Here is a 13,873-nt window from a genome sequence, read left to right on the forward strand (position 1 = left end):
CCCTCATCTGCCCCGCAGGGCTGTCAGCCCCCTGCCGTGGCCCAGGACAGCGGGGCCATGGGCTACTAGTCCCTTGCAGGCGTGAGTGACCCACGTGAGGTGTGGGTCTGTGCAGCCGGGGTTAGTTTGGGTGGTAAAACTAAGCTCAGGAGGATGCAGACCCCCGCACTGCACGTGTGGGTGTCAGCTCAGGCCTGGAAGCGGTAAAAATGCCCCACGGCAAAGCGAACGGGCACCACCAGCATCACATAAACACAGCTGGCACGTCCACGCTGATCGGCATCGTTGCTCTGTGGTATGGTAGAGACGGAGGCGCAGGAGTACCGACCCAACGGAGCGGGCAGGGGTTTAAGATTGTTCTTTTGCAACTTGTTTTGTTGTTTGGAAAATCTTTTTTTCTCTCTCTTTGCAATAACTGCAAGCTTCTGACCGCAGATCCGTGATGCATCTGATGGTAAGGAAACTGCTCCAAATGCTGCTTGTAGACAAAATCTAAGTGGGGCCTTTCTCCTGTCTTTGTGGTTCTAGATTGCCAGTAAGATCAGGACCTTTCCTCAACAGCAAGTCTCTTCCAAGACATGAACCCTTCCCTTGTGATGGCTGTTAAATCCCCAGTGGGAAAACGGAGTTCGTTTGATTTCCCTCTAGCACTGTGGCCTGCTTGCTAGAAGGGAGAGATCGGGAGTGGACTGCATGTGATTTTGTGCTGCTAGCTCGATCACCAACATATGCTTTGGGATAATTCTCCCAGATTAGTGCCACGTGGATGCCAAGCGAAGTCCTTTGAGAAAGCTTGGTCAGGGCTGTTACTATGCACCCTGTTGTTTTTGCTTCAGTTGTCAATAGGTCTGTGCTGCTGACTTTTACCGTGGCCCGCTATGTTGGTACACAAGAGAATTAAGGCTCTCAGTTCCTCCTTGGCAGCAGGCAGCCTGCGCTCCTTTCTCACATATCCTGCCAGCTGGAGAGGTCCCCAGGTGGTAAAAGTAGACTTTCTCCCAAAGGCTTTTGCTTGATTGGCAACTCAGTGTAAACAGTAGAAGATGAGTTCAAAGTCTTTTTGGATGACCTAAACCCACAGAGCTTATGATAAGGACAAAGTGCGCAGGAACTCATGCACCCCTTCCCTCCAAAATGGGCTCCAGCATTATGTAATGCTCAGACAACATGCCGCTTCCCAGGGACCATGTTAAGTTTTGGCAGCGGCATAAGCAAATAACACAGATGCAAATTTTATCACAGCTTGTCTCTAATTATCTGTAATCTCTACCTAATTTTAAAGGCATAGGGTGAAACACTTTTGGGAGCCAAGTGGAGTTGGGCATCCGAGACCTGCTTGTACCACTGACTTGCAGTGCTGTCTTCCTTTCTGTGCAGTCAAACAAGCACAGCTGATCATGTTACAAGGCAGGGAGAAGAGGATGGCCTCTGCTGACCTTGTTTCCAAATAGCTACAATTGGGGAGGAAAGGAACATCAACAGCATCTCTGGGAAAGGAAAGAGCTGAGTGTGTGTGGTGGTATTGGCATAGTTGTCTCTGGAGATGGTGTATCTTGTGGAAGAAGGCTAACAGTTAGAAATGCAACTGCCTGATGCCAGCAAAGACAAAAAAAAAAAAGGACAGTATTTGTGGGGGTGGCCTGATCAGAGGGGATTCTTCACTTTTTTCTGACATAGGAAGAGCTTGTGCATTCTTGTGCACTTGTTCTCCTACTTAAACTATAAAGCAGCACTGCCTTTTGGGAACAAACAGAGTGGAAACTCTGCAGATGGATACAGTCCAAGAAGCAGCTGCTGTAGGAGAAAATAAAAATAAAAGTCTGGCATGTCCAGCCCAAGGCCACAAGATCAAAGAGGCCCTCACCTGATGCATGTGGGTATCATGGCTTGCTCAGTTGTAGTCAGGGCAAAAGTGATGTTGACCTGACTCTTCTGAGAGCCAAACTTGACCCAGCAGCCACAGAAGAGCTACATCAAAGTGGCATGAAGCCATTTGTTGCGTTATTTCTCTCAGCACTGTGTAAACACATGCTTTTTATTGTGTTTTCATCAGAACTCCCACTACAGCTTAGAGTGAGGGCTTGCACAAGGGACTGCTTGATGATGATTAATGTCGGGTCTTGGCACAGGCTCTTTTTCATCATCTGCTGCCCACCCCAGCCATAGCTGCTTCTAGCTGAGATCTATCCCCCGTCTTTTACCCACTGTGCTCCTTCTGTTCCCCTTCTCCAGAGAGCTCACCATGGTCAATGAGACCCAGCATACCTGCAGTGCCAGTTCCAGCTCTAAATCTGATGGTGGCAGCAGTAGTGGGAGTGAGAGCTCCAAGGACAGCTCACGTTGTTCCACCCCTGTCCTTGATGCTGACCGTCATGAGCGACTGCGGGAAAAGATGCGCCGACGGCAGGACTCTGGAGACAAGTGGTTCTCCTTGGAGTTCTTCCCTCCACGCACAGCCAATGCTGCTGTCAATCTCATCTCCAGGTGAGGGCTGCAGGGTGGGAGAGGGGAGAGGGGAGAGGGGAGAGGTGGGCTGTCTTTGGTGGAGGGCTGGGAAATAGCTAATGAGGCAGGCTCTGCCCCATGCTCTGTCTCCCCTTCCAGGTGACGAAGCAGGTAATGGGGCTGTGCTTTCCTGCTGCGGAGGGTAATGGACACCAGGTAACTTGTTCTCCTTGGAGGCCCTGAAGAGTTAAGTGTCATGGTGAGGTTACTGAGAGGGCCAGACTGTTTCCCCTCTCCCGTGCTCTGTGAAGATGGAGCAACCCCACTGTTGTGCTCTGGGGCTGAAGCAGAGTGCTGGGGAACAACAGAGCAGAAAGCACCTATTAAAAGCAGAGAATACTAATTGATGGCCAGTGTGCCCAAGTCTCTGGAACAAAGACTTCCACTTGTTTTCAGAATCATCCAGCCACTATGGTTTGTGCCTCTATCACTGAGGACTATAGTTTTAGCTTCCGAGATAGGTGTCCTGAACTAAAGGTTATGCTGGCACCTAGAGGGGAGCCCCAGGAGCCACTGTGTACTCACCTGGAGGAGAAGAGGGAGTTTCATAACTTTTTGTAACTGCTGTATGCCACTGCCAGGTTTACTTTAAACAGAAGGGCCTGTTCCAACCCAGAGCAGAAGAGAGACAAGTTAGGGGAGCCTTTGTTTCTTCTGTTAGGCACCCTTGGGAACACAACAGAGATCTGGTCCACCTTTTCATATTTGTGGCCTCTACAGTTAAAGCTGTAACAGGGGGCTGCAGCATAGTCTCCCATCTCAAAAGGAATGGGACTTGTGTTGCTGGCTATCAGAAGACATATCAGTGTAATTAAGCATGATGGGAGGAAGTTTATTCTGCAGAGAACACTTAAGTTGTCTCTCCTTTAAAGAGATTGTGAGTTCTTCCTCACACAGCCTTGAAGGATGACTTTCCTTATTTACATTGGCCACTTGGTAAACCCCAAGTTCAACAATTTTCTTGGTCTCTCCTGCTGCTGTCATCCAGGCGCTCTCTGCCTGTTGCTGGCATTCCAGCAGCAAGGTATCCCAGGCACAGAGGGGGGTTGGTGACCTGGTAGGCTAACACAGCTCTAAAATCCACAGGTTTGACCGCATGGGAGCAGGTGGTCCACTCTTCATTGATGTGACGTGGCACCCTGCAGGGGACCCAGGATCTGACAAGGAAACCTCTTCCATGATTATTGCCAACACAGCAGTCAACTACTGTGGCCTGGAGACCATCCTGCACATGACATGCTGCAATCAGACCAAGGATGACATCACAGGGCATCTGCAGAAGGCCAAGCGGCTTGGGTTGAAGAACATCATGGCCCTGCGTGGAGGTGAGTCCTTTTGTCCTATGATGCATAGGGCTGAGATTGTATTGCTGTTGCATTCAATTCCAAGGTAAAAATTGAGATGAGATTTAGAGGCTCCTCCTGCTCCAGGAATCAAAAGTTGAGACTGCATTTCACCTGATCCCTTTGTTAGCAGTCCTTCGAGCTCAAGGGTAGACAAAAGTAGTCCATGGGCAAAACTGCAAACTTGGAGGTTTCATCTTGTCTTCCTTTTGATAGCAGGAGGTTTTTACAGCACTAGCAGATCTGAGTCCAGCAAACAGTTGGAGAGCTGTGGATTTGTTCTCTTTTCAGATCCTGCTGGTGAGGAGTGGGAGGAAGAAGTACATGGCTTCAACTATGCTGTTGACCTGGTTAAGCACATTCGCAATGAATTTGATGATTACTTTGACATCTGTGTGGCAGGTAAATGTCTTTGATTGCAGAATGTGGGGTAGGGTCTGAGATGGGGAAATCAGCTCAGCAGTCCTCCTCTGGACATGGGCTGTAAATGACAGCATAATCAGATTGGCTACTTTCTAATTTCTAGTGTGTTATCCTAACCACCAGGATTTCATTTTTTTTTTTTTTAATTATTTTTCAACCCCCAAAGGCTACCCCAAGGGTCATCCTGAAGCAGAGAGCTATGAGGCAGACCTGAGGCACCTGAAGGAGAAAGTCTTTGCTGGGGCAGACTTCATCATTACGCAGCTTTTCTTCCGGTCAGAAACCTTTCTCAAGTTCATGAAGGACTGTCAAGCCATTGGCATCACCTGCCCCATTATTCCTGGCATCTTCCCCATACAGGTGAAATCCAGTAATTCTGGTTCGGGGAGGGAATAAGGATCCAGGATGTGTTTGTGGGTCAGGGCCTGAGATAGGTCTGTAAATATCCTCCACAAAATTTCTGGGAAGTGAGAGTGCTAAACATGTGACAAATCTGTAGGTAGTTTGCCAAATTAACTTCTTAGGCTTGTAGTAATAAGCTTAAAAGGCCTTCTGTGCCCATATGGCAAAAAGGGATATAAAGGACAATGGCCTACCAGTCCTAAGGTGTTAGTCATCACTGTCAGCATGCTGGGCTCAGGCAACTCAGGCATTTCTTCATAAAGAAATGGGAAGAAATCACCTAAAGGGACGCGACCAGGACAGCGTTACCATCCTAGAGATGGGGCCTAGGCATAGAATCCAGGAGCCCCAATTCTAAATCTCCTGCTACAAAATTGAGATCAAGTACCTGTGTTACTGGGATGCTGGAAAAATGAAAATCCCCTGCATCCTCATCCAGGGCTACCACTCCCTGCGCCAGCTGGTGAAGCTCTCCAAGCTGGAAGTGCCTCAAGAAATCAAAGATGTGATTGAACCCATCAAGGACAATGACGCAGCTATCCGGAACTATGGGGTGGAGCTGGCAGTGTCCATGTGCCGGGAGCTGTTGGATAGTGGGATGGTGCATGGGCTCCATTTTTACACCCTTAATCGGGAAGTGGCTACTACCGAAGTCCTTAAGCGCCTGGGCATATGGAAGGAGGACCCAAGGTGAGCAGAATATGCTGGCTTCTGTTAGTTCCTCTTTCATATGCATCCATCCCATCTAGTGTAGGTTCAAGCAATGGAGGGGTTGGCACCTGTCCTCTGCTGCTTTTTTTTTTTCCTTTTAGCACCTTTCTGCATGTAGAAGTTCACCCTTCAGGCAGGTCTCTGACAAAAGCTAGGAGGAATAGAAGAGACAGCTGAAGGAGGAATTCATTTTAGTCAAGTGGCTTTAAAGTAGCCTGTTCTGGAACTTTAAAAACCTAAACTCCTAGAGCTGCCACTTGGAAGAAACATGTTTTTGGAGGTCTGCCACAACTCCTCTTAACAGGCTAGGCGCTATGTAAGCTCCCGCTGTGGATTTCTAGGGTTCTGAGCAGCTGATAGAGGGAATGTGGACTTCTCCCTGAATCCACAGGCTTCAGCATAGACAAGAGGAAGGAGAGGAAAATGGATAGCTGTTTTGTCTTGTTAAAAATAGCTTCATACAGTCCTTTTCCCTTACCTCCATCCAATTTCAGGTGTCAGTCCTGTATTTAACTATTCAATAGACACCTACCAAGCATCCTTTGAGGGAACTGAGTAGGAAAAGATTTTCCACAAAGGAAGAAGAGTTTTCTGTCCTACTTCATGACAAATAGAAGTCTTCTCAGACCCTGTTACTTGCTCTCCCCAGAGGCAAAGTTGTCCAGCAGAAGGTCTTCCAGCCTCTAGTGGAAAGTCAGCAAAGGAACTGTGTTAACATCTGCTCCTCCCATGCAGGCGGCCTCTGCCCTGGGCAGTCAGCGCTCACCCCAAGAGACGAGTTGAAGATGTCCGGCCAATCTTCTGGGCCTCCAGGCCAAAGAGTTACATCTATCGAACCCAAGAATGGGACGATTTCCCCAATGGCCGATGGTAAGTTGTCAGCCTGTAATGGCACTGAGGTAGAGGTCTGATTAGTGGGTGTCCTGGGCATGCTTTGGGCTTGACAAAACAGGTGGTTTCTTAAAGTGGTCCTCAGTTGCTTGGATTTTAATGATATGAGGAGAATGGCACTAAGATGTTGAGGCTTTTGGTCTCTAGGTGGATTTCATTGGATATTTCTCTTCCTGGGTGGCTGTCTTCGTGCATCACCAAACCAGCTCATCTTCCTCAGTAGCCTGTTAATCCTGTGCCTGCTCCCCTTACAGGGGTAACTCCTCCTCTCCAGCCTTTGGGGAACTGAAGGACTATTACCTCTTCTACCTGAAGAGCAAGTCTCCCCGGGAAGAGCTCCTGAAGATGTGGGGAGAAGAGCTTACTGGTGAGGAAAGCGTCTTTGAGGTATTCACATGTTACATCACTGGAGAACCCAACAAGAATGGGCACAAGGTGAGTGATGGCCCAGGAAGAGATGGTCACTGTGGCACAGACAATAGTGTGTATTTCCTCTTGCTCCTGGTACCACAATGTTCTTCTAAGCAAGAATTGGTACTTCCCTATCCAAAAGGGCTTGTTGAGATAGTGGCTGAAGGGAATCCAAAAGAGTTAGGGCTCAACATAAAAGGAAAGCTGCTACAGTATGACGGGACCAGTAGCGACAGACTTCAGCAGTTGTTCTTATAGTTGAGGATATCCTGCCTCTTGAGCCAAACCTGGGAATTCTGTCCTGAAGCAGGTGTGTTTGAGACCATTAGGGCACTTCTGAGATCCTTCACCATCCAGATGATAACAAAAGGGTTGTTACATCCATTGTGAGCCATTTTTTCCTCACGGTAGGTTACGTGTATGCCTTGGAATGACGACCCTCTTGCTACGGAAACGAACCTTCTGAAGGAGCAGCTGGAGAAGGTTAACAGAAGAGGAATCCTGACCATCAACTCCCAGCCAAATATCAATGGCAAACCATCCACAGACCCCATTGTAGGCTGGGGCCCCAGTGGGGGTTATGTCTTCCAAAAGGTACTGTGCAACTCTGAACTAGGCAGCAAAGAGTTATGACCCAGTTTGGTCTCTGTTAGGTAGGGAGGTCCTAGGCTTTCACCCAGATAATCCTTCTGCCTGTTCCTTATCTTAATGCCTTCTTGTTGAGATAAGTCAAAGCTCCTTTGGTGTCTTAAGAGACAGACTATGTCATCTCAGTGGCTTACTTCATAGCTCTTTTCCCCCACCTCAAAACATCTATTGAACTTCTGCCGAGTTTCTTGTTTTTACTCTCAGCAAGCAATTGTTAGTAACTTCTTCCTAAAGCGGGGCTATGAAGTTTTAGAAAGAAACACATGCCTACCCACTGCATCTGATCCCATTCAGTGATGCAAGAAATGCCTTTCTTTTTTTCTTTTTTTTTTTCATACAATGAGAATCAATGAGGTAGTACCTCTACCACCCAACTTCTCATGGCAATAACTGGGCATTTTAAAATTCCCCTATCTGTCCTTCTCTAAGGCAGAGTCCTCCACCGGTTGCCCCCGTGCCACAGCATCACTGCTGTGCTGTTCAGGCAGCTGCCAGGTTCCTTCTCTGGCCTGCAAGCAGTCTTATCTCCCATGCCTGCCTCCTACTGCATTTCCAGGCCCTAGAGCCTTGCCACTAATGGCTGTGATAGGAATCTCCCATCAAGGTAGATGCCAAGCAAGTGGCTCATGCTAGGAAACAAAGCAGCCTTGCTCAAAAGGGATCCAAACCGCTAAAGCCGAGACCAGCAGATGGCAAATGCAGTTATGTATTCAATGGAAAAAATTCCCCCGAGGTGAGGGGAAATCCATCATCTCACACAATAGCCAGGAAATGGGGGGAGGGGAAGCAGTTGTTGGGAGCAGCCAAGCACAGAGTAGCAGTAGATGGAGCAAGTACAGAATTAGGCTGTATAAGCACACGGGGAGAATTGTGAACAAAAGATGAGGACAGGGAATGGTAAGGTGCTTGGGAGAGCCCATCTGAGACCCCTGACCTCTGCTCCCTCCAGACTGGGCTGCCTTGGCAGGACACTGCCGTTCGTAGGGTACTACGTAGAACAGAGGGCAAGCACTCTGCTCTGGCACAGAGTGCTTCCCAGGCACAGCAGTTGTGGCTATGCTGTGTGGAGCTTATTCCAGCCTGTCTGCATACACAGGTGCAAAACAGGAAGGTTGTAGCTTTCCTGGGCTGTTACCTCTGCTCTCCCCACTTATTTTTTTTTTTCCCCAGCTCTCATGCTAATTTGCTCTACCCTTTGATCAAGCCTCCTCTATAGTATACCTTTCCAGGAATACACATACAAGTCTTAAGCTGCCTGGTTTCCAAGCAGCACAGGCTGTACAGCTGTTCTCTTCATTGCCTGTATGTATCCCAGTCCTGCCATGAGTTAAGGCTCTTGCTCTCTTTCCCCTTCTCCACCCCTGCAGGCATACCTAGAGTTCTTCACCTCCAGTGAGATCGTCACAGCACTGCTCAAAGTGCTGAAGAAGTACGAGTTGCGAGTGAACTACCACATTGTCAATGTCAAGGTAGGCTGTTGTTTACAGGACACTCTCCTTTCACCACCTTGAGAGAGAGGCAAACATTCAGATTCAGGTATCACTATGAACAAAGTGGGGTCGGTGAAGGGAAAGTGAAACAAGGCAGTTGTGATGTGCAGCTGCTGTCTGACCTCTTGAGAAGGAGAAGGTAGATGCACTTGTTCCAACTAGCTCAATCGTTCCTCCAGCAGTTGCTTCATCAAGGTTTTCCTTCCTTTGGCAGGGCCAGAATATCACCAATGCTCCAGATCTGCAACCCAATGCTGTCACCTGGGGCATCTTTCCAGGCAGAGAGATCATCCAGCCCACTGTAGTGGATCCTGTAAGCTTCCTCTCCTGGAAGGTGAGTCCTCCCTCCTGCTGGATACATTGCTGTGATACTCTGTAAGTTCAGAGTGTCAGGTTTGTTTTTAGTCTCGTACACTTTTTGCAATTGAGTACTGCTGTGGTATTAGCTTGCAGAGGTCCAGATGTTGCTGCTCCTGCTCCCTAAGTGTAAGGAGAGCTTTGGTCCAGCAAGAGCTCTTCACAGACACCAAGTGCCCAGTAACTGGAGGCTTGGGAGCTACCGCTGTCACTGTACTGGCCCCCAGAGCTCTGGGCAGTAGGTCTCCCTCCCCTCTTACACGCACAGGGGCAGCATTGAGCCATTTTACTGCAAACGTGTCTCCTTTCAGCTCTGAACACTTGTGTTCAAGGCACTTCCCACTGACTGGAAAGCACGAGGCTCCTTGCTCAGCTCTTAACAATTTTTACTGAGAGGAAACTATCCCCAGGCATGCAGCTGTTTGTCCTAAATAAAGTAATATGAAAATGCAGCTCGGTAACATGTGCCAACCACTGCCAACACTTTTTTTTCCATGACAGGATGAGGCCTTTGCACTGTGGATTGAGCAATGGGCCAAGCTCTATGAAGAAGAGTCACCCTCTCGCATGATCATCCAGTACATCCATGACAACTACTACTTGGTCAACCTGGTGGACAATGACTTCCCACTTGAAAACTGCCTCTGGCAGGTTGTAGATGATACTTTTGAGCTGTTGAACTCCCCAACTCAGCAGTGAAAATTCCACTTTTAAACCCTTACTACTACTTCCTTCCGTCCACTGACTGCCAAGAGAGAAAAAGCAGCTCCTGTGCTGATGGTGGACCACACACTCCTACACCCAGCGACCAGGCTAGTTCTCTGATCTACCCACACTACATGCTTTTCTGTCCCCAACAGAAAGGCTCCCTGACCCCTTCTCACTGAACAATAGCCAGAACTACCTGAACCTCTGAGCTGAGGCTCTAGGCTGAGCTTGAAGGCCAGCTCTGCAGGATGAAGAGGTGCTAATCATGGCTACGTTGATTACAGTAACAGGAGAACTCTTGTGCATTAATGTGATAAAACTCAGTGGAATTCTGGTAACTTTCTTATGCCAGAAATGCCACTTTGGGGGCAGAAACACTCCTGTCAGTAGTGCCTATGCAAGGACACTATTTCAGCAGTTACCAACCCTGAAGAGAAGCTCAAGTTGCTTTTACATTGCACTCGTAAGATGTATTTCTTCATAACTGATCATATCAGGCTCTTTTGCACTCACTCCAGAAGAAGGTTCAAATTCTCTCCCTAACTTTTCTCCTTTATTATATCTCCTTTTTTTCATTTTAGTAGGAATCACACTATTTCTTAGATTGTAAGAGACAGTTGTTTTTGCAACAGAGAAAAGCTGTTTTCCATCAGATGACTGTGGCAAGGAAATGACTAGACAAAGAGGCTGCAGCAAAGGCTTGTATAACACGGCTCTTATCGCACAGAAAAAGGATAATCATACAGGATTAGTGGTAAGATGAGCAGTCAAACGTTTAACTAAGGCTGATAAGGTTGGGAAACTTTACTGAAAAAGGAAAGAAATAAGTGAGGTAAGTCCTCTGGGTGGAGTATGAGTAGAAGTAAACAGGCAGGACATCCAGTAAAGTTTTAGGCGCTTCAGATAGGCTGTGAACCCTGGAGTACCTAACTGATGGGGAAACAGGGGAGGGAAATTCGGTCAGGATAGGGAAATAAAAAGGTGTGCCTCATGAGCCAAAGTGATGCCTACTTGCTGGGTCACCCGCTCTTGCAAGAACGTAAATAAAAATGTGCTCCATAGAGAACTCTGCCTATTTCATTTGGACTGAAAGCTATTTTTCACAAGATGAAGTACAATAAGATAGTACAAGAGACATTTGTATTTGTAAGTCACACTACTGTAAGTAGCAAAGACATGTTGTTTGCAAACTAATCAGTCTGGCACATAGGGAAGTTTTAAGAAAACCAATTGTTTAGGGGGCAGTTCTGCCTTCACTTTCAACACACCCTAAGTAAAGTATGGACAAAGCTCCACAGTAGAGTAAAGAAAGCTTAAATCCTACAATTTACCAAGAGCAACCAGCTATAGCCTTTGGCTTGGTTCTGCAAGGTCACAGCAGTTGTGGTGGTCCTTTTCCAGTGCCTGTAAGGAAAGATAGCCTATCTTTCCTGACCTAATGACTCTTAACAGCCTTAGGCTCAACAGCATTGAAATAAGGGGTTGGAGGAGCTAAACCGGCTGCTTTGTGTACTTAACAATCCTGCAAAGCTACCACAGGCTAGGAAAACAAGACCTTGGGGCAGTTCCCAGTGGGATTTTGAGATGCCTGCCATGCTGTGAGCATCTCTTTCAAACAAGCAAGGAAGAAAAGCCTTTTCCAGATTCTTCAGGCCCTCTCATTACAGCTGCCTGAGACTGGGCTCATATATCCAGGGTAATTACAGGGCATCAATCACAGAAGCAAGTAATGGGAAGGTTGGGGGTCAGACACGCCTGTCTTGCCTCAGCAAAGCTTTTGGTGCTCAGCTGTTCCCAGCAGGTTTCTTCATCCCTAGCCCATTCAGTACAGAAAGGAACCAGCAGGAAGCAGTCAAGAGGTTGGCCACCCACTGAAAGCCTTAATGAAGAGCTGATGGACCTAGACAGGGGGAGGAGGTGGGAGCCATGTGGGAATCCCCCCCAGGGGAAGAGCCAAATCTAAAAATAAAGACCTGTGTTCGCACCTACCAAGGACAGTCCAGACTTTGGAATCAACAGGATGTAGTGTTTCACAGGCAGACTCCTGCTCATCTCTTTAAGACTGATGTATTTGCTTACTCCCCTGCATGACACTAAACTCCTGTCCAGGAAAAAATAGAGTAAAGAGAGAGCCTATAAGGTTGGGGTTTTTTGACCTTTAATCAGAACTCCAGCGAAATCAGGGTCCAGAGGAGAAGGGAATGCAACCTCACAACAAAAGGGAGCAAGTTCTCAATTTGTGCCTCTAGGTAGGTAGGCTATCAGTCCTTTAAAAAGGACCTTTCACTAGGTACCATGGCTTCCTGGTTGTCCCTTGGCTATCCTACTTCTGGCCTGCAGCACTGCTTTTATCATGTGAGCAGAGCATTCGCTTTCTTGATTGCGCAGGACCAGCTCTTTGTTGTGACAGCCAGCTGTATCCTCCACGTGTCCTGAAGTGAGCAGCAGCTGCAGGCAGGCCCCCACCATTCACCAGCGTCCTTTGTCTTTGAGCTGGAATGCTGTTAGCTGGCGCCACCTTCCAAAGGCCTTAAATAGTAAAGTGGACAAATCAAATACTCAGGTTACCCTTGAGGGGTTGCAGCCACCCTCACAGTACCCTAAACAAAGCTTTTCCTCTAGCAATGGCTATGCCAGCTGCCTCAAGATTCACTCAGAGCCCTTCCCGTCTCCCCTGTGTTCCTGTAGCCAGCAAGTGAAGCGCAGAGTACAAATCAAAGTGAGAAAAGGAAGACCAGTGCCCCCTCTGCCCTCTAATTTCAGTACTTGCTCTCATCTCATTAAAGGAGGACCCAATCCTGCACGGATCTTTGGGAGGCAGGCAGAGGGGCGAACTGGCTATTTAAGCTCTAAGCTTTTGCCTGCTCACTCAAATTTATAGCAATTTGCCTGCCCCGGGTGCAAGTCAGCACAGTCCTCCTGCACCAATGTGGAGCCTGTTTCTTCCCTGAGTGGGCTCTTGAGAGGCAGAGGATTAGTGGATTAACATCTCTGATAACAGTGGGGCAGGGGGCACACATCAGGGAAATTGACTGCTGACACAAAGCTTTGAAAAACACCCAAAGATGAACCCATATAAAGCTGGAAGCTATTTCCCTTTGTTATGAGCAAGTCCCATGCCTTGATGTATTCAACTTCTCCCTAAGCAAGTGCTTTGTGCAGGGAGAGAGATACAGGGAACACGAGTTGACCCTTTGGGGTGCTTTTTGGTCCACTAAGGTCCACAGAATTAAAGCAGTCATAAATGCTTACCTGAGAGAGTAGGCTCCTGGCTTCCTCCTCCAAAAAATTCTGCACCACACAGTTTTGCAAATGTCGTTGTCTCCACACCCTCCAGGCCTTTTCTATCACCCGCTGTTGGTCCTGCCAGGGAGAGAGGCAGTGCACAGATTAGTGGGGCTCTGGCAGGCGAACAACCTCACTTCCCTCTAGTCCCACCTTGCTTCCAGTTGTTTTCCCTGGTCTCTCTTGAATGACTGCACTTTGGTAATGAACAAAGCTGACTACTAACAAACCTCTTGCTGAACTACTGTCTCCTGCAAGTATTGTGGCTAATTAAGTCCCTGGGAAAAGGACAGTGCCCCATCAGTGCTCCGGCACAGCTCCTCAGTGACTACGGATGTGCTTGTTATACATGCGTCATCTTGTCCTATGGGCAGGTCAGAGCACATCTCACACAGCTAATGCCCAGGAAGCCAGACAGAACGTGAGTCTGTTCCACAGATGGCTGGGGCCTGAGCAGAAAGGGAGGCCAAATGACAGCCCTTGGTAGGCTGAGGACACCAGAGGGATGTATCAGGAACACAGACGAGGACACAGACTGTAATACTTGCTGTGAACTTTTTGCACAGACTACAGGCAATCTGTACAAATCATCCTGTCTCAGCCTCCCATCTGTAAGATGGGGCAAAGCATAACTAAATATGTGGATGTGCCAGTCTGCCATGCTGGCATTTCAAGGAGAAAGATGGGAAAAGTAGCTAC

At 48.0% G+C, this 13,873-nt stretch overlaps 2 protein-coding genes across 2 annotated transcripts in view; one reads left to right on the plus strand and one right to left on the minus strand.

The window, feature by feature from the left end:
• The window catches only part of CLCN6 (chloride channel, voltage-sensitive 6), an 18,472-nt gene extending 16,228 nt beyond the window's left edge, over positions 1 to 2,244 (minus strand). Inside the window, exon 1 of the mRNA XM_009889639.1 lies at positions 2,202 to 2,244. Within this exon, the coding sequence (XP_009887941.1) occupies positions 2,202 to 2,244 (43 nt within the window). The remainder of the gene's footprint in view (positions 1 to 2,201) is intronic.
• On the plus strand, positions 2,199 to 9,920 carry MTHFR (methylenetetrahydrofolate reductase (NAD(P)H)). The gene is made up of 11 exons (XM_009889542.1): positions 2,199 to 2,484; positions 3,592 to 3,830; positions 4,140 to 4,250; positions 4,438 to 4,631; positions 5,113 to 5,363; positions 6,120 to 6,254; positions 6,530 to 6,710; positions 7,098 to 7,280; positions 8,702 to 8,803; positions 9,039 to 9,158; positions 9,683 to 9,920. The coding sequence occupies exons 1-11, from the start codon at positions 2,243 to 2,245 to the stop codon at positions 9,878 to 9,880; spliced, it is 1,956 nt and encodes a 651-aa protein (XP_009887844.1). The 5' UTR covers positions 2,199 to 2,242; the 3' UTR covers positions 9,881 to 9,920.
• Positions 9,921 to 13,873: the final 3,953 nt, after the last annotated feature.

Source organism: Charadrius vociferus, unplaced genomic scaffold, assembly GCF_000708025.1.
Source record: "Charadrius vociferus isolate BGI_N301 unplaced genomic scaffold, ASM70802v2 scaffold477, whole genome shotgun sequence".
In the NCBI taxonomy this organism is placed as follows: Eukaryota; Metazoa; Chordata; class Aves; order Charadriiformes; family Charadriidae; genus Charadrius; species Charadrius vociferus.